Consider the following 20,922-nt stretch of genomic DNA (forward strand, 5'->3'; position numbering starts at 1 on the left):
ATGAACTGTTTAGCATGGTTGGACCACTTCCCACCACCAGGTGCTCTTTTGAGCAACTAGATAAAAGAATAACGGTCATCATTTATTGAATATTCCACGAATGAAACCAGGTTATTTTCACATCAGTTATCTCATACCCATCTAGGAGGCAGGGATCATTTTTGTTATTTTCCAGAAGAGGAAGAGTTAAATGACTTGCCCAAAGCCACATGACTAATAAGACAGAACTATAAGGTAAGCAATGTGGTAGTTCAGTGGTTTTCAGAAAAGTATTCTATAGATTCACAAGTTTTGCAATGGTAGCACAAGAGGTAAGGTAAAGAGAGGAAACAGCATATTCTTCAGCGGCACAAACCTGCTTCAATCAGAGCAGCTGCTCTTTGATCTATTTTACATGATAGACTTCCATATAAGACTTTATTTGGACAAGGGTACTGCTGCTTTAAAAAACAACAACAACAACAAAAAACTGCTGTAATTGAACAAATTAGTTTCCTGGGGCCCTAGTCTGCAATTTAGTCAACACAGCAGATAATTAAACATTGACTGTACTAAGCACAGCCTAAAATATTCACGTCAAAGGGGAAAAAGAAAAAACACTTAGATCACACTTCCATTTTGAGCCAACAGATACTTGCTTTACTTGAGGGAAAAGGCATGACTGGTTTAGATGGGTAGAGATCTAAATGTTGAATGTCACTCAGTGATAGCACCTCTTTCAAAAGCATGGGCAGCTGGAGGATTCCTGGTCTTATTTACCTCCAGCCAGCCCACAATATTATATTTATTCCTCCACTGCAAACGGTGTGCCAAAGGCCCGAGCCACTGTTATTACCTCAGCAAGGCCCCCACTGACAGCAAAGACAGATCTCCTGCTGCTGGGTGCCCACACAGATAAAGTGGCTCTAATAACTAGTGAAGTCATTTGTGATGCACTTTTAATTGGATCAGTTTCCTCTCAATTATCCAATCTTTGAAAATCGGATGCAATTTCATAATCAGAATACGGGGCTTTCTCCAGATGAAAAGAACAAGACAAACTAGTTCAACATCATTTTAATGACCTCTTTACCTATCCTTTGGCAGCTATTACGATACAAGCCAAAGAAACACTAATACCATAAAAACAATTTTGCACAGCTCAGTTTAGCAAATTTTGTTTACATGAAAGCAAGGGAGTTGCTCTTTGGCTTGCCATCAGCCCTGCACCTAGAGTAAGATATATTGCTTAGTAAACACCAAAGCCTCAGGAACCTCATCACAGGTTCTCTCACCCACTTCTGATCTCAAAAACAAGACTAAATTCCTTTTTGTGAGCTGTAATTATAAACATAAAACATATAGCAGAAGCTCAATTTAGAATAGGGTATTATTGGTGACTCTAAACCTTGGGGGATGATTCTGTACATATGTATTTGGGAGAAAGATTTGTGTTATTATCTTTACATAACAGTGCTTTTGGCTGAATTTTGACATGGATAGATACCTACACTTTCAAAGAACACAGTGAGATAAGGAAGCAAAATGGCATAGTGCAGGTTATCCCTCTTATCATCTCCAAAATTCCGTATTTAATTAAAAGACATGAACACCAGTGATGAAGAAACAGTTCTCAATTATTTAATGCTTGATAGAGAAATGGAAAGAAATCCTGAAACCAAATAGTATGTACTCACTTGAGGAAAATACAGAATAACAAACCAACAGTTTTGCTGTTTGTTTTAGTAATGAACATGAAAATGTGTCCACCTCTCCATTTTGTTGGCCCCGGCCTATGTTGTACAATTCCTTAGACACAGGCCAGGAGAGAGGTAGTATGAAAAACGATGAGCCCTAGAGACTATCCAAGTTTGCTGACTGTATCAGCATTCGTTTGCTTACTCCTAGCTGCCTATGCTTTGGCATAATTCCAATCCATATTATGCTTCTTTAAAAGGCAAGCAATTTCCAGGCTGAAGTCGTCAATACCAACCAACTAGGGTCAATCCATTCTGTCACATCTGCAGTTCTCAATCCAAGATGGCACAGATCCTCCAGGCGAAAGGTATTGCTTCCTAAAGGGCCTGTGTATCCCCTTTGGTAGCAGTAAATGAATGAGCTTTCACACTGGTAAAGACGATCAGACTGAGACATAATGTTACAGGAATATGTCTGAAATGTCACTGAAAGGTGGAGCAGATCCCACTGAAGCATGCACAGTGAATCCAATCAGAGTTGAAGAGAAAGTGTCACAGATGAAGCACATTATAATAGGAAGGAAACAATGGATCAAGGGCATCAAAGCCAAACGGGAAAAAAATCAAGGATTTAATACATGGGCAAATTTCAAACATGGCACAAAGGGCTAAAGTGGCGCTCTCTACTAAAGCCTTGCAAGTGCCTAATTGCTAATCAAACTTCAGCTAACACCATTGCGTGTCCTATTTGGGCAGTGCATCTTTTAAAGCTCTACATTTAGGTGGGAAGTGGGGAGGGGGAAATAACAAATAAAAAACGTTAAAAGATAGAGCTTCTAAAGTTCTAGAACTACCTAGCTGGAATCAGGACATATGCCGAGTCTATTCTATATGTGCCACTAACAACCAAGAACTAAGGGAAGGGAAATTGGCTTGGAAGCAGAAGAAAATGGTATTTCTCATCCCCTATGGGGTGGAGTATCTTCTCAGATGGTAGCTGTAGATCTTGATGCAATGATCCCAACAGTCCAAGACCAGCAGCTGCCCCTTAGGAGTAAGGGCTATGCCCACCGGACAAGTAAGTCCCTCTCGAATAAGGACACTATAGCCCCCACCCTTAGGAAAATGGAGAATTTCCTTGCGACTACTGTCAGCCACAATGAGATCACCACGAGCATCCACACACATGCCAGCAATGCAGCGGAAATCCTCATTCTCTGAGAAGAAGTGGCTAATCTGGCGACCCAGCTGCCCATCAGGGCCTACAGAACCAATGGAAAAGCCACCTTCCAGGTGGTGCTCATTCTGTCGATTCTCCAGATTGAGGCCTAAGCCCTGGGTGAAGTAGACGGTGCCCTCAGCATCACAGGTGACAAATTTGGGCCGCACAGCACTGCACAGGCAGCTGTATTTGACCACCCCTGATCCTCGATCAACTGTGAAACACCAAAGCTTTCCACCTTCCACATCGGTTACTACAAACTGGCCAGACGGCAGGGCTGTGATACCCCATGGTTTGCTCAGCTGGCTCCTATGACAGGCCACACAGTGGCCATCCAAGGTATATACCTTGAGGGAGTTATCATAGCTGTCAGTCACACCAATCAGCCCCTGGCAGTTCATTGCCACTGAGAGAGGAGTGAGGTTGGGTAGATCCGCCCCAAGAAAGCTTAGCACAAAGCTATCAATGCCACTGGGGCTGCGGCGGATTTCCTTCAAAAAGCCTTTGCGGGTGAAGACTTGTATACGATAGTTACCACGGTCAGCAACTAGCACTTCACCTTGACTGGTCACGTAGAGACTGACCGGTAGATTGAACATTCCTGGAGTGCTGCCTTTGGCCCCCATCTTTTTGAGAAAGAGGCACTGCTGGATATTGGAGGCTGCCTCAGGACCCCGCTGTTTAGCAGGTGAGGCCCTAGGGCTGGTAGCCACTTCCTCCGGGCTCATGTCCATCTCTCTAAATGTAACAGAGGTAGAAGCAGCAGAGGCTGCCGCCTCCATGGCCCAGGAATCTTCCATGTTAACTGTCCGGGGCTTCTTAACAGCTTGCCCAATTTGGAGGGGGCCAACATGACCTACCTTAAGGAGCTCCACATCTTGCAGGGTGAGCTCTCGAGGTAAGCTGGCAGTGAGCTCTGGCTCCTCCTCATCAGCTGTCTCCTCCAGTAGTGCTACATCTGCTTGCTTGATCTTGGCCAGGAAGTAGTCACAGCGAGACACAGCCTGCACCTCTGCAATGTTAAGAAGGTAACTCTGCTCCTCTACCACTTGACTATTGGACTTCTCAACTTCAGCCAAAGAGCCCGTGAAGAACTTCCGAGAGCGAGCCAGCTCATCCTGGACCCTGCGTTCCTCGTGTCCGTACTCCTGGAGAACTGCTTTATACCTTGCCTGAAGGTCCTTGGAGACACCTTCCAAGGCTACCTTCCGCCGCTGCAGCTCCCCCATAAGTTCCCGCAGACGAGTCAACTTCTCTCCAAAGTCCCGACGCCGCTCCTCAGCAGCTTCTTTGACAGGGAGTGTACAGTGGCCAGGAGGCTGATGGTCTGCCTCCCGGCAGGGCTCACATAACACCAAACCACAGCTCCGGCAGAACTGCCGGGGCAGACGCCGCCCACAGGACCGACACATGAGCAGCCCCACAGCCTCACTGAGCCCAGCTGTATCAATGATCTTTAGCACTGTCAGATTGTCTGTCAGCTGGGTCAAGCTGGTTATGCGGGTAATCTTGCTGCAAAAGGGACAGCGGACACCATTGATGCTACTGGCCAATAGCTTCTCCAGGCACTGGCGGCAGATGGTATGGCCACAGTGCAGGAGCTTGGGACGCAGCTGCTCTTCTGTGAAGGACTCCATGCAGATGGGGCATTCTAGCACTTCCCGGAGGGCATCCAGGTTCAGGTGAGAAGCTGCTGCTGCAGCCATTGCTCTTCCTTTGAAGGGTACTGCTAGCACAGCTCAGAACTGAACAGCACAGTATTCATGCCCTAGAGGGTAAAATTCCTGCTAAAGAGAAGAAGAAACCATTATTCATTTTCCTCTGACTATATAAATCAATTCACTCAAGAAACATTTAGAGAATAGCTATGACCAGTCGTTCAGTCATTCACTTACTTTTTTATTGAGGCCTATTATGTGTCACGTGAGGGTGACAGGGAAACAAGACAAAACACTGCATAGTGGGTAATAATTCAGATTCTGGAATCTCAGACACTTACTTAGTTGCATGACCATAAGGAAGTAACTCAAACTTCCAAAAGCTCTTTCCCCATCACTCATCTGTAAAATAGAAGTAATAATGGTGTCTGCCTTATATGGTTATTGTAAGGGCTAAATAACAAGACAAATATGATGTGCTTAGTATATAGCACCAGGGAAGCAGTATACTTGTAATAAATGCTAATGATTATTTTCATATTTGGTGAGTTTTACAACTTATAATTTACACTAAGAGAAAAGCACAGGATAATTACGCACAGTAAAAGGAATAAGTGTGACATGCAGGTCCACATAATGTTCTGCTGGAGTACAGTGGATGGAATGATGGATTCTACCTAACAGACTTGGGGAAGGCTTCCCAAAAGCAGTTTCACGCCTAAGATATGTCTTGAAAGATATGAAGGACTGAGGGATAAAGGTACTTTAAGCAAAGAAAACCATGTAAGCAAAAGTGTGGAGGCTGTTTTTTTTTTTTTTCCATCATGTCATAGAGTTTACTGTGTCATGTTTGGGGCCCTAGGAATCATCCACAGACTTAGAAAATTGTGATGATTAGCTTTAGGTAATCTGCAAAACATTAGATCAGAAAATAGACATTTTCCATGCATCTATCCTCCTACCTACTCATCTACCCACCCATCTAAGTTTAGGTATCTTGTTCTGTACTAGATACAAGAGGTCTTCAGGATACAGATCCTGCTCTTCAGATAGATTCAAACTTTATAAAAGACAAGACACATAGGCAAATAATAATGAAGGCAGAAAGTAGTACTATAAATGAAATAAAAACTAAGTTTGCTGGGGGTTGAGGAGTCATTCTAATTTGAAGGGACAAAGAATTTTCAAAAGGAAGATGACATTTTATATTGGCCTGGGAAGAAGCATAAATACACGGAGAGGGAAGAAAGAAGTAGGCAAAAGGCACAACCTTAATAAAGTTTAAAAGGCAAAGGAAAGGACAAAAGTTTCATGTATTAGAAAGAAAACAGAATATTTAAAATCTATGCATTTTATTTTCTCCATCTTTAAAATGGAAATAATACTGTCTTTACAGAGTTAATGTAAGAATTAAATAATCTATAGAGTATATAGAATGCTAAGATTTGGCTCTGCACAAAAAAAGCCTTAAATGAATTTTAGTTCTCTTTTTTATTATCCTTAGATTAAAACAGTGGGAGTATATATGGGGAATAGAGTAACAGGCTTGGAAACGTAAATTGGGGGAATAATTATAAAAGGTCTTAAGAGCCAAAATGAGATTTTTGAGCTTTATTTTCAAAGGCATGGTGAGGCGATAAATGTTTTGAAGCAGGAAGCTGATTATGATCAAAGCAGGAATGCAGTGGGAAAACAAATCAGAGAAGACAGGGGTAATGGGGAGTCTGAACTAGGGAGCAGGTGGTAAAGGAAAGATTCATTTGAGCAATATCCAGAAGTATAATCAGTAAGATTTGAAAGGTGAGTGGATTATAGTGGGGGAGTGATAAACAGCTGAGATAAAAGCTGAGATAGCCAAAGACTCAAGTCCAGATGATTTAAAAAATAGCAGTGCCTTATCAAGACAGTTTATTTCCAGCTTACAGTATCTGCTTCATCCAGTAAAAATCATGAACACTCCAACCCTCTTGATATACATATGCTTATGAAGTTGACCCAGAGATCTCAGTGCTCTGTAGCCTTAGGTTACTGTCAACTTATACCCCAAACCAGAACGAATAGGTCTAGCAAGTTGAGGCATATGATAAAGTCAGCATTTGATAAATGCAAATCCTGCAGCTGTACCTGTGCAGTCTTGTGATCTGCAGATGGTCAACCACTAAGGAGAAAGAGGAAGTGGAGGGCAAGTTCGTTGGATTTTAAGGACAATGCATTTAGCTCAATAACACTTTGCACATGACATCAACTCTTTCTCCAGGCATAGAGAAGAATGGGAGTTAATGTAGAGATACACATTACAACAAGTTTCTACTATATTAGCTTTGGAATGCAATCTGACAAATATATAGCAGCAGACATGCACAATTATCTAAAGTCAATTCTTCCTCCCTGATATCCCACTTCCTTTGTACTACAAGGAAAACTATGCATCTAGTGCCTACTATGTGCTAGTTACTGTGACAGATACTTTATATGCTTAACCTCTTTTAATCTTCATGATGACACTATGAAGTAGGTAATATTTTTATTATCCTATTTTACAGATGAGGAAATGAATACTCAGAAAAACTTGCTCAAGGTCACGCAGCTCAAATATGGTAGAACCTTGCAGTACAGATATTTTTACTTTATTTAACCCAACATTATTTCAAGCAATTTTTTACTGTCACATAACAATGATTAACTAATGTTCTCTTGACCATACTCTGGGGAATGCTGCCTTAGCAGCATATGCCAGAAAAGAGCATATGCATTTTCTCCATAACAGAGAAGAAACACTAATATAGTTATGAGATTCTGCTGCTATAGAGTGGGATAGATTGATTTATTAGCTGAGTGACCTACTCTCACAGAGCAAGCTTGCAATCCCTTCTGACTCAAATCCATACCTCAGCAAAACAGTATTTACCACATATCATAAGCATATGAGGTCTGATGTGGATATCTGAAACTGTGAATGGTAAATTCTTAGATGCCAAGTGTCTAGAGGCAATAGTATAGACATACTGATATAAATTACAATTCAGGATCCATGCAACCCTTCTGAATTCTAAATCAATAGCTACAGTTCTCTCTTCTATAGTCTGGGACAACAGACTGAGGACAACATTTGGAGTTTGAATCCAGAACATTACCTTACATTTCACAGGGACATCTGTGTTCTTCCCAGAGCTGGCAATGCAGATCAGTTTATTAGACAAGGCTGCCAACTTGTAAAAATAGCAGCAAATTATTTCCCCAGCTTTCTGGAATATCATATTCCTCCTATTGAAAAGCTTCCTACCTCTCTAAGACATCAGGTTAAAAAAAATGAATTTACTATGCCCACATCCCCAAATTATCTCAGCTGACTACAGCTTCACCAAGCTCTCTGAGGATGTCAAGAATTCCTGCCCCAAAGCTGCCATGCTTTGCCAGGAAAACCTGTGTTCCCTTCATGGAAGCATAAGACACGGATATAGCCTCAAACCTGGAAAAAGCCAGAACCACTTTTCCCATTTCCATGACTTGAAAACATGGCTTTGTGAAGGATCCTAGCCTGAAATGGGGCTAAGAGACAGGCAGATACAGCCTGTCTCCTCCAGAAGGGCACATCTGGTCATTACTGTTAATACCGAGAATGACTCAGATAGAAGGTCAATTAGACATCAGTTTCCCCAAAAGGCTACACAAATAAAAGGAATTGTCTTATCATTCTAAATCTTTAAGTAAGCTGCCCATTTTCTGCCCGCTATCAACTCTGCAACCAATCAGAGTGAGTATCCAACATGCTATGTATCATCTTGGCTCACTTCATGATCCCTTGAAGGTCTGTTTCCTGTTGTGCACTTTGTCCCATTAATTCTTGATCTCCCACCTCATCTAACATCAGCTTACCATCTTCTCACAACCCTTGACTTAATGATTAATACTGTACATACCATACCATACTGTACTAGCACATCTCTTCAGCTCCCAATGAGAAACTATCCCTTAAGCTGTGTCTACTCTGGCTGCCCTAAGACTCAGAAAAATTACATAATCATATTCCATATTAATCTAGCCTCTTCTAGCACCACTGGGTTTTCCCCATTCCATGAAATGAGTAACCAAGGTAGTAGAAAAAGCAAATAAACCAAAGAAAAAGAACCTTGAAGTTATATAGAACTGAGATCATATCTTAGCACTGTCACAAGTTGTGGGGAAGGAAGCAATTTATTTAACCTGTCTAAACCTGTTTTTTTAGTTTATAAAAAGAGTACTGTAACGACTATGGATTTTATGCATATAAAGTACTTAGCCTGATACCTGTAGGTGTATAATAAAAGGATGCTAAATAAATAATAACCAGAAACAGCATTAACAATAACTGTACTAGTATTAATAACACATCCAGTTTACAAACTACATTTTGAAAGCATGAAGAAAATTTCCTTTCATGGCATACAAAGGCACATAAAGATTAATAAAAGGGCTGGTAAGTTTTGAAGAGTTTTAATTAAGAATGCTAGACATCCAGGCTAAAAACTGATGGGTAAATGAATTTACAACTTCTATTGCCCAGAAAATGAGCTGCTGTAGCTCCTTCAAGCACAGACTGAGTATAAAATGCTAGAATTTGTAGCAATCTCCTCACTTGAGACCAGCAGGTGGAGGTTGCAGTGAGCTGTGATGCTGCTGCTGTACTTCAGCCTGGGCAAAAGGGGAAGAAAAGGTAGTAATCTCAAGTTGTAAAATAGATGAGAAAACTAAGACCAGGAGGGGGAAATTAAGACCACAAATCACACAACAGAACTAGGACTAAAAGACATGAACTAGGAGTGGGCAGTATTATATAGATTAAGGAAGTAGGCCTGAGGGATCAGGCTTTCCTGGATTTGAATTCAAGCTCTACCACTTATTGTGAAGACATGGGCAAGTTATTAATACTTTGCTAGTTCTCAGTTTACCTATGAAAAGAGGCTTTAAAATAGTCTCTTCCTCACAAGGTTATTGTAAAGATTAAATGAGATTACATGTGTAAAGCACTAAGTACAGTACCAAGCCAGGCATGCAATTAACTCTAAATAAATAATAGTTTTTATTATTATTAGCAGTAGTAGTCTGCTGCTGCCACCACCCAACCTATTAGAAGAAATGAATAGGCACTTTTCAGCAGACTGTACCCAAGGCCTCAGATACATACACTTAAACAATAAAAATTCTGAGCCCTCTAGAAACTGTTTTACCTGATCCCAGAATCTAAAGATTACAGATGATCTAAGGTTTCAAATCTTCATCTAATGCTTGAATCGCCACCATGGGGTAGTTCTCTAGATGTCTCTATTTCCTATACCTATATCAGCCTTTGGTGGTTTAGGCCACAAGCAAAACTGGAGAACTTTAAGCAATTAACAAAACAAATCTTTACTAAGCACCTACTATGTGTCTGGCCCTGTGAATGGTACTGGTGATACAATTTTGAGCAGAAAACAGACATAAACAGTGCTTTCCCCTAAAAACTAGACAACATGTAAAATATTGCATTTCCTTTCACAAGACATAAAGGTCCATCCTACTATTGACATGCTCCCCTGGTTTGACCGGTTTTTTTGCAAGGTTTATCTCATTTCCTTTTATGTCAGCTTTCTAAACTTTATTCCTCATGCATTCTAACAGAATGCTAATCAAGTGCAAAACTATCACTGTGCCACCAAAGGCCACTCATTAACAGGACCGACTTTAAAGAAGTCAGTGAGGCCATCACCTGACATTCACTCCTGTGTGTTGGAGAGGATTCTGATGAAGTTTAGATTACTCAGGGCATTTAAGGCACCTGCAGACAACTAAGATAAACTCAACAAGTAGGGGCTTATAGGGAAACACAGCCATGCTCCTGAAGTTGTACCAGGCTGGGGCAAACAAAACAATCCAAAAGGAAGTATGTTTGTAGAAAAAGAAAACTTAAGCTAAATTATGTCAAGGGCAGGCTAAATGAATAACAGGGTTTCCTGGAAAACATGCTTGCCTGTTGTCTCTGTCTTCCTCTAAAACTGCAGGACCTAGAGAGACTCCCTTCTATCTTTCACAAACATCTGAGTAGTATCTATGCTGCCAATATGACTCAAGGAATACAAGACAAAGGAAAAATCAATAGCCCTTTCTCAGAGACCTCCAACTCACCTCAACCCTCGCTCTTTCAATTCCTTTCCCTGCATATAACATCTGTTCATTTAATCATGAGATTATGATTAAAAGGATCAAGGAGATTCCAGGAAATATACAAAATGGGATGAGAATTTTGGGGACACTGGCAGAGACTACTTAGGGTTATCAAAATCTGGCAAAGACCTTGGGCAACATAGTGAAACCCCATCTCTACAATAAATTAAAAAAAAAAAAAAATCAGGTGTGGTGGCATGCACCTGTGGTCCCAGGTACTTGGGAGGCTGAGATGGGAGGATCACTTGAGCCTAGGAGGTTGAGGCTGCAGTGCACTGTGATTGTACCACTGCACTCCAGCCTAGGTGACACAGCAAGACCCTGTCTAAATAAATAAATCTGACAAAGCAATATTTAGTTCTCTTCCAGCACTGCCTTCCTCTAATAATTGCTAACACTCTTAAAGCAACTACTCTTTATTGTCAGGCATTTTTTTATATGTTCTCATAGTCTCATAATAACCATGTAAAGTATGTGTCATTCCTCTTCAAAAATAAGGAAACCAATGCTCAGAAAAAAGTAGCCTGTCCAAGGTCTCAAAACCAGTAAGTAATAGAGCAACGATTCAAATCCCAGTGTCAACTCCCAGTCATAAAATTACTAACTTAAAGGATGTTTCATAGTTCCCTAGCTTTAGACAAAGTCTGGCTGAGAGGTTGGTAAGGGCACCTAGAAATTATTTTTAAATTTGATTGTTTTACCAGAAAGACAAGATGGAGGGAATGTCACAAAGGTTCCACATCAGTGTGCACAGACAATGATCTACTTTAAGGGCCTTATAAACTTTTGGCTTCCAACTACTCTCCAGACATAAACATAGGGGCTCTGAAGGGTTGGAAAAGCCTTCTCATAAAACTACTATAATGTAACATAGGTGTAAGACACAACTGGGTTTGTATCCCAACCTAGCCACTTGTTCTGTAGCCCCGGGTAAGTCACTTAACCTGTTATTTTTCTCACATATAAACAAGGAATAAAACCCAGACTGTTAGCAGGATGACTGAATTCACTAAGATAACGCACATAATAAGCACTCAACAAATGATAATCATTTGCATTTTTAATAAATTGAAGCTGACAGGACAAGTGCTTGTCCAAGGTAACATGGGAAATTAGAAAGAGTAAGGAGTTTAGACAGGACTGATTGAATTCCCATGACATATTTTCTTTTAGGGATGTGCATGGATATTCCAGCTAAGTCTTGCTGTCAGATACAGTCAAGTTTTGTTTCTGAACTGGCTTCAGCAATGCTGTAGCTAGTCCTGGAAATGATAGAGCCAATGCTACTATTCTGTTCCAGGGAAAAGCAGTCCAAAAGAGACCATACAGAACAGTAGTTACTCTCCTTCAAAGTATGACTGCCTTCAGCCTCAGTCCTTGCCGTGAGGTGTTTTTTCAAGCCAACGGCCTCCATACCTCACCCCATAGTCCGCTGCACCTCATCCTGCCTGATAACCTCAAGCTCCTCTCCTTATCTAGCCCCTGGTCTTGGTCTAAGAACAAATCAAGAACAAAGTCCAGGGCTCCTCCCTACCTAATCAGAGAGATTTACCCCCCAACTTTAGAGTTCAATCTGATAGTCAGTGATACTCACTGGGCAATCCTCGTTTTAATTAGAGGGGAATGGGCTGAGAAAATAAGACTAAGCGGGTCCTAACAAGGAAGCAGCAAGGAAAGCGGGAAAATACAGAGTTATAGAGATCTGGGTATGAGCTTAACTGTGTCATTCCTAGCTATGAAAACTTAGGCAAGTCACTTCCTAAGCCTTAGTTTACTCATGTGTAAAACTGAATATAGTCCTTAGAAGGACTGTCATGAAAACTGAGTAAAGAAGTAGATACAAGACTAAAAATTACTAGACTTTGAGAACTTACTATGTGCCAGATCCTAGGCATGCTAATTTACTTCACTAAATCCTCACAACAATTCTGTGACATAGGTCCTGTTATCATAACCCCATTTTACAGATCAACAGCCAAGGCACTGGGTGGTTAAGTACTCATTCAAGGCCACAAAGTCAGGAAGAGATAGAGCTAGGACTTCAATCCAGGGTATCTGACTCTAGGGCAGAGTGCCTCAACTTTGGCATAACTGACATTTTAGGCAGGATAATTCCTTACTTGGGGGGAGGGGCTTATCCCATGCATTGTCAAATGTTTACCATTAACATAAGACATCATATTTAATGTTTAATCTACCCACTTGAGGCCAGTAGTATCCCCTACCCTAAGTATGACAACCAAAAAACATCTCCAGACACTGCCTAATGTCTTCTAGGAGACCAAGCAACCCCTGGTTAAGAACCACTGCTTTACAGTCTAGCACAGGACTAAATGCTCAATACATAAGGGTTCCCTTTTTTTGTTGTTGTTTGATTTTTTTTGTCTTTTCTGTCCCTCTCCGAGCCCAAACATCTCACTCGCAGAGCCACTGCCCCTTCAAGCTGTAATGGATCTTATATAGGATAAATTATTCCACTCATTCCCCTGGAGGTCTCACATGCTATGTGCTTTGCTAGCTTGGGGGTACAAGGAAAAAGGGCTTAGGCAGATGACCTTGAATAGTTCCATTTCTTCTTCCCCAAAGCCTACCACTTTCAGTGGGCCGGGGGAGGGGGAGGGGGAGGGAGAGGGAGAGGGAGAGGGCGGTGGTCAGAGTGGAGTTAGTGGCAATACCATACCTGCCTTATGATAACGGATCTTTGTTTAATAAAAGAAGAAGATTCTACCCTTCACAGGGATTACCACACTCCTTCAGGATATCTGAACTGAAGATTTATCACTTTGTTCCTCAACACCTGATCTCTGCTCATCTTCATATACTCATCTAGAGTTTCATACATTAGTTTTAGGTCCTAAACTCCCCGTCTCCCATGCAGCGATTTAAGGAAAATCTCTTTAGCAGCCCAAGACACCAATCCACAAATCCTCAGTGTCCTTTGATTCTATAGCCCAGTTAGGACATCTCCACCCCACGATTCAATCCTCTCCAAACCCTGTCCTCAACCCTCTTACAATACCAAATTCCAATCTTTGGGGCTGTATGTTGCAACCCTCATCAATTCCTCACTCATATGCCTCAAATCCCTCGGACACAGATCCTTTAATCCTTATTTGCAAATCTTTGCCGCACTCAGCTCCGCACCTCAGTTCAACGCCCCAATTCCTCACCTCAGATTTCTGCTCTCCCTCAATCTGAACCCCCATCTCCTGCATTCCATCAGGCACTGTGCCGCCCTCAAACCCTGCTCCTTCCTCTTATGCACTGAATGTCATGTGCTGCCTTCACAACTCAGCCAGCTCCCTTCTTCCTGCTAACAAGATAGAGTCCCTCAAGAACTCACCCCACCCCCTCTATCTCACCCTCAGCCCACTCCGAAAGCCCTTTCTCAATAGCACTTAGAATCGCCCTAGACCTTGCTCCTATCATCTTACACCCTGTCCTTGCCAGATGCCTAGCGCCCCCAGATTCCCTCTAACCTCATCGGGGCCCCCCAGTTCCTTCATATTTCTGAAATTCTGCACCCAGCTCCCTCCAGGGCCCTGATTCCCTCCCATCTCCCACATGCTGCACCCCGTTCCTCCTCAGGGCCCCCACATTACCTCATACCTCCCGAGATGCTGCAACCGCATATCTCTTCAGAGCCCCTCGCTCCCCTCCCCCAGCTCCATCTCCTCGGATCTCCTCAGCCCCACGAATCCCTCCCGAGCCAGCCCCTCGCAGCCCCACCCCCACCCTAGTCCTGCCCCTCAGATCCGGTCCCCAGACCCTGCCATTCGGGCGCGGCCGCTGCACGCCGGCACGTTCCCCCGACCGGCCGCTGAGCCACGGCCCACGACTTTGGCCGCGGTCCCCAGTCCCCAACCCTCCTTCCCGCCCCCTACCTGACCGCCCGCAGCTCCGACGAGTCCACCACCGCCGCCAGCCCACCCGCCCGCCGTCCTCGGCGCACGCGCCGTTGAGCGCCCTTTGCCGAGCGCCAATTCGCAGAGCTCCCTGTCCGTCACTGAGCCCCGCCTCCCGAGGCATGCTGGGGCTTGTAGTGCAGCGGGCGCCAGCGCGCGGGGTCAGGCGGCCCTGCGGGGGTGAGCTTTCCTCTGAGATCCCGGGGCCTTAGCGACACGTAATCCAGTGTTCCGTCCCCTTTGTGCAGATGAAGAAATCGAGACCCATGGGCGAAAGGGACCTGCTCAAGTTCACTCAGTAAGTCAGGAGATAAGCCAGAATGCGTATCTGACTCCAGTCTAAATGTCTACCCTTTCACAAAACCGTAGCCTCCAGGGTAGTCCTCAACAAAGCGTTGGCACCTTGCTGAATCTGTTTTTCCATCGGAGAAATGGGCCAACGGAAGAATCAAACTTCCATTCTGGGAAGGTTGAGAACCGGGACTCCCTAGGAAGGGCAGTGCTTTGGCCCCATGTCCTGTGCTCTGATAGAGCGCTGCGCTAGAGACAAGTTTATCCATGAACACATTGCTCTGTAAAGGAATGTTTTGCCTACTCAGCTGGGAGGCCGACAGCAGAGGCAGACATGGGGAGTACATGCTGCAGCCCCTGTCCCTGCAGGCTGAAGGTACCCGGGAATCCAAACCAAGTGTAGTTTTGGGGAGTCAGAGGTGAAGGTGGAGGAGTCTTACCAGTTGGGAGGTGACCTGGCCTGAGATTTGAGGGAATCTGGGGCACTAGGCATCTGGCAAGGACGAGGTCTGATACAGGACTGACTGGCCGTGACCTGCACTCTCCGAAGTAGTTTGGGGCCAATCACCTACTGTCCAAGGTGATTATACTGTACAGCTTAGGAGCACAAAGGAATTTGAAGTAGGATGGACTTGGATTTGAAATTCCTCTTAGCTATGTGACCCTGCACAATGATCAAACAGTAACCAAAAACAATGACTAACATCTTTGAACACTTGCTGTCTGGCTACAGCTAAGGACTTCAGGTGCATAGCTCACTAAATCCTCATAAGGACCTCATGAGATAAGGCAGCTGATGGTTAACCTACACCTGTTGTGTAACCTCGGTGGTTACACAACAAGGCCACCTGTGCCTAAGTATTGGAGTCCAGATTTGTACCCAATTCTATCTGAGAACCCACTCTTAACCTTGTTTACTCTTTCTCCCCATTTTCTAAATTTCTAAGTGAAGTTTGCCAAGAAGATAAACCAAGATTATGGTAGTTTGCACTTAGTGATAACTATATTTGAAAAATTGTAATTAGCAGGTAGGGGATAAGGGAGAGGTGGTGCCAAATGATTTCTCACTTAGACCAGTTAGGGAGACTTTGCACTTGTTTTTATTTTTATTTTTTTTTCCTGAAAACCAGAGTTATCAGCCCAAAGTATAAATTTAGGACTGTTCATAGTCTTACACATATACATGTTATATATGTATGTATATGTATCAATACAGACATAATGATGTTTCCCTAATTACACAGGAGTATTAAAAATACTCCTGAGGATCTAACTCAAGCAAGTGTTTTGAAAAGAAAAAAAAATCTCTCTTCTCCCTTTAAAAAAAAAAATAAGTGTTTGACTCTTCTTTAATGTTTAGGTTACTTACCAGTTAAATGAATTATGATACCTCCCACAAACTCTTAGAGTAGAATAAGCATTCTAGGAAATGCACTCATTTTTATCATATAGCTTGACATATCCTGGCACAATATTAGAATTTCTCTTACACAGAGGCATTTAAAAAATAATGCTTGTGGAGTGCTTTAAACACTCTTTATTCAGCATTTTAAAGTAACAGATTTTTATTTAACACTTAAATCACCTGTATCAGAGGAACCACCCAAGGGGTTTACTTTGCCCGCTGCCTAGACAGAGCTGATTCATCAAGACAGGGGAATTGCAATAGAGAAAGAGTAATTCATGCAGAGTCGGCTGTGCGAGAGACCGGAGTTTTATGATTACTCAAGTCAGTCTCCCTGAGCATTTGGGGAACAGAATTTTTAAGGATAACTTAGTGTGTCAGGGGAAACCAGTGAGCCAGGAGTGCTGATTGGTCAGGGAAGAAATCATAGGGAGTCGAAGCTCTAGGAGTCGAAGCTGCCTCCTTGCAGTAAGTCAGTTCCTGAGTGGGGGGGCCACAAGATCAGATGAGTGAGTTTATTGACCTGGGTGGTGCCAGCTGATCCATCAAGTGCAGGGTCTGCAAAATATCTCAAGCACTGATCTTAGAAGCAGTTTAGGGAGGGTCAGCATCTTGTAACCTCCAGCTGCAACTCCTAAACCACAATTTCTAATCTTGTGGCTAATGTTAGTCCTACAAAGGCAATCAATCTAGTCCCCAGGCAAGAAGGAGGTCTGCTTTGGGATAGGGTTGTCACCATCTTTGTTTAAACTATAAACTGTAAACTAAATTTCTCCCAAAGTTAGTTCAGCCTATGCCCAGGAAAAAATAAGGACAACTTGGAGGTTAGAAGCAAGATGGAGTCAGTTAAGTTAGCTCTCTTTTACTGTGTCAATCATAATTTTGCAAAGGCAGTTTCAGTCCCTCAGTTTGGGTTTTGTAACACCTTAATCTTAAAGTGTAGGGTATGAATATGGGAAAAGGCTGTTGATTGCTCTGGTTTCTTCTTGCTGACAGGTGACATAGTGGGAATGGGAGTGAACCCCAAGGTGAGAAGAGTGGGACCACTTTGCAAGTATCTGACCGACTCATGCAGATCTGCCTGGGCTTCCAAGGCTTGCATGGCAAAATCATTAGTGCTCTCATCTATAGTTTTAGTACAGTATTTAGGTGAACAGCCTACTATAAGGTAAATAACGAGTCCTAGGATGAGGAGTACAATTCTCAATTTTAAAAGCAAAGATTTGAAAGCATTAGTTTGGGGACTTCTAACCCACAAATAATTTAGGATTTAGTCAGAATTGTACAAAAAACTCAAGGACAGCTAACAACAGCTAATAATAGGTTTCCTTATGAAGCGTAATTTTTCTCTCTCCAGACCCCATTTTTATTAAAAACAAATCATGATAGAACTGATTTGTTTATAGAAATATACTTTAGTCTTACTATACTTGGCCTGATTATTTGCATAAAGTACAGCAAGAATAATTATTTTTCACTTAGGGTCTTCTTTGTTTAAATTGGCTTTGCTGGAACTCTGTTCCATGAGGAATCTCAGATAAGAGTTTTTAAAAGCCAGGCTCATCCATGGGTTTGTACCCTCAAATACCTATGAGTTGGGTAAATTCCTCTCTCCTCAAGATCCCAAGGTAGCTCACAGGTCAGGAACCTTGTGCGGGGACTGTATAGACAAGGTATGAGGTTAGATTCCCCAAGGTGCTTTAATTGGCTGTATACATTAACTTTGATTCTTTGAAAGAAGCATGCCATTCCAGTAAAAGCCTTGGTAAAATAACCAATTTCTCCAATTGTGTCCTGTTACAAGAGAAAACACATTCTTATTATACTTACGCAATTAACTGTACTGACATAAATTCAGAATACTTACAAATAGTTTCCATATTCAGGAGAAATCAGGTAAAGAGAAACAAATATGCTCTAAAATTTTTTTCACAGAAGTATTTTTTACTCACTTGTTAAAAGTTGCAAATAACTCTAAAGAAATATGCTATCTTGAGTGAAAATGAAAAGATTAGCAATGTTTAACACATCAGCTATCTATGAGAATCCTAGAAGTTTCATTTTTTCCTCTATTCCAATAAAACGATTTTTTTTTTTTTTTTTGAGAGGGAGTCTCGCTCTGTCGCCCAGGCTGGAGTGCAGTGGCTGGATCTCAGCTCACTGCAAGCTCTGCCTCCCAGGTTTATGCCATTCTCCTGCCTCAGCCTCCTGAGCAGCTGGGACTACAGGCGCCCGCCACCTCGCCCGGCTAGTTTTTTTTTTGTTTTAGTAGAGACGCGGATACACCGGGTTAGCCAGGATGGTTTCGATCTGACCTCGTGATCTGCCCGTTTCGGCTTCCCAAAGTGCTGGGATTATAGGCTTGAGCCACCGTGCCTGGCCAACTTCAAAAATTTTTAAAAAGAAAAACCTTTACTCTGATAGAGAAGACTTAACTTTCCAAATAAGACCCAATAAAGATAGCATGAGGCTGACTGAATTTGTCTGTTTTCTGTCTTCCCTTTATATCCCTGCCATTTACCTAGATGGTAAAACTCTTTCCTTATCTTTTAACATTACATAAAAATCATCTTCAAAAGAGAAAACCAGATTTCATGTTTCCATTAGTACATCTTTAATGTTAAAAACCAGTTTTTTAAGTAAAGTTTTATATCCAGTTTTAATTAGTTTGATCATAAGGTAAGATTTTCGTAAACTGTTTCGAACCCTTTACAATTTTCTATCAAACAGATCAATTTTCTAAGAAAACCTTGTTATTTGGACATATGGGCCCAGATTCTGGCCCCACATCAGTATGATTTTAATGTTTTAACCTATGGAAAAATGCTCAATAATTTCTTTCAAATCTTAGCCAACTTGTTTATACCCATAGAATGTTTTTTTTTTTTTTTTACGAGATCAACCCTTTATAAGCCCTTTTCACTTTGCTTAAACCTTCAGTTTTGTTCTGTTACACTTTTAGGTTAAGGCAATCTTTAAAACCCTCTGAATTAGAAAAAATTACATTCCTTTTAAAAAAAGCCAAACCTTCTTATAATCTTTTACCAAAAACACATTCCCTACACACCTTGTATGTAAAACTGTTTCTCCAGTGGTCTCAATAACATGTTACAATGTTAAGTCTTAGCAACTTTTATTTGTAGTGAAAAACCTGATAAGTAAGTGATTTTAATTATGTACTGGGGTGGAGCCTAGGACGTCAGATAGAAGTGACGATAAGGTCTGACTCTTTTTATCATAGCTGGTGGGCATGGCTCTTCATTTGTCTCCAGGCCTTATCTATAATCTAATGCCCCAAAGTAGGTAAGTTGAACACTTTTCTAAAGTCAAGGAAACGGTTTGACCTTAAAGCATTTAACAAATCTGATATCTGACCTTAATTTATACAAATGTCTACATTTTTAAGACATTTTATTTTACCAATAATTTTTAAAACTGTCTTTATTTCCAAAAGATTACTGAAGTCTTGTGAACAAAAAGGCATTAAAGTTTCTATTTTTCTGATAAAATATTTGATTTAAGTGCTTATTTTTCTAAGCCAATTAATCAGAGCTCTTTTATATGTAAACATACACACATATAAATAGATAGACAGATGCATCAGCACTTGTAATATTTTTCATTTGCCAGTTTATTAATTGGATTACTAGCTTCAGGGTGGAGCCCTTGGAGGAACAGGGCCAGGAAAACATGCCTCTCTAGGGTTAAATAGGCAGCAAATAAGCAGGTGAAGGCAAAGACAGACCCCAAAAATTAAGGGTGCCATTTTATACTGGATCCTGGGTCCCCAAAGGGAGGGAAATACTATGGGAGAAGACAGTACAGTGCTTCTACCCTGCATTTCACTGCAAGGCAACCCAAAGCCAGTCAGCCCATTTTGTAATCAGCCCATCTCTCATGGGAGTCTCATCTCCCAGTAGGGGGTGGAGATGTTTCCTTATCTTCCAGGTGGCCAATAGCATGCTTCTATGATCCAAGTGTGCAAAAAGTCAAGTATCCCTCCATAAGTGCTATTAGCCTTTCCTTAAAGTATATTTCCTACCTAGTTGTTACACACCACAACTCTCTCATATTGCCAAGTAATTTCTGATATCCCCCAAACTCAAAACTGTCAGATAATACAATGCAAAACAGAACAGAGTGTTTGATTTTGAGACGGATCCATCCACTTTTAATTCCTGGGTTTTAATGAAGGAAACGGAGAATTTTTTCCAAAACGGAGTCTGTGGCTCCTCCTCTGTCTTTCCCAAGGAGGCCCAGGCTATCAGAAGTTATCTTAGGGCCTCTTATGTATGCTTTAAGAGTGGCAAGACAAAAAAAATGGAGACAAATAATTCAGTATGCTGAGAAGGAAAAAAACCTTTTTCCAGAAAAGCATATTCCAAGAAGAGAAAAACATAAAGGCCTTTTAAATCTATCTATAGCTTGTTTATCCACCTTTTTTTTTTTTTTTTTTTTTGAGACGGAGTCTTGCTCTGTCGCCCGGGCTGGAGTGCAGTGGCCGGATCTCAGCTCACTGCAAGCTCCTCCTCCCGGGTTTATGCCATTCTCCTGCCTCAGCCTCCTGAGTAGCTGGGACTACAGG

General features: G+C 41.9%; 2 protein-coding genes across 10 annotated transcripts in view; one reads left to right on the forward strand and one right to left on the reverse strand.

Moving 5' to 3' along the window:
• Nucleotides 1-20,922, forward strand: part of ASTN2 (astrotactin 2) — a 982,181-nt gene that overhangs the window by 715,599 nt on the left and 245,660 nt on the right. For 3 of the 4 annotated variants that reach the window (XM_011950064.1, XM_011950065.1, XM_011950066.1), the window contains exon 1: nucleotides 14,742-14,939. The exons of the other annotated variant lie outside the window; for it this stretch is intronic. The gene's annotated coding sequence lies outside the window, so the exon portion shown is untranslated. Of the gene's footprint in view, nucleotides 1-14,741; nucleotides 14,940-20,922 lie in introns of those variants that run through there. 4 annotated transcript variants of the gene reach the window in all.
• TRIM32 (tripartite motif containing 32) overlaps nucleotides 1,041-20,922 on the reverse strand; it is a 99,616-nt gene continuing 79,734 nt past the window's right edge. Inside the window, exons 1-3 of one of the 6 annotated variants that reach the window (XM_011950070.1) lie at nucleotides 20,556-20,566; nucleotides 14,339-14,407; nucleotides 1,596-4,685 (exon numbers count right to left, since the gene is read on the reverse strand). In XM_011950070.1, the coding sequence (XP_011805460.1) occupies nucleotides 2,643-4,604 (1,962 nt within the window). In that variant the 5' untranslated portion in view covers nucleotides 4,605-4,685; nucleotides 14,339-14,407; nucleotides 20,556-20,566 and the 3' untranslated portion in view covers nucleotides 1,596-2,642. Of the gene's footprint in view, nucleotides 4,686-4,897; nucleotides 4,959-14,338; nucleotides 14,408-14,620; nucleotides 14,704-20,555; nucleotides 20,567-20,922 lie in introns of those variants that run through there. The other 5 variants (XM_011950073.1, XM_011950072.1, XM_011950069.1 and 2 more) reach the window with 5 other exon arrangements.

This window comes from Colobus angolensis, unplaced genomic scaffold (assembly GCF_000951035.1).
Source record: "Colobus angolensis palliatus isolate OR3802 unplaced genomic scaffold, Cang.pa_1.0 Scaffold301, whole genome shotgun sequence".
Classification (NCBI taxonomy): domain Eukaryota; kingdom Metazoa; phylum Chordata; class Mammalia; order Primates; family Cercopithecidae; genus Colobus; species Colobus angolensis.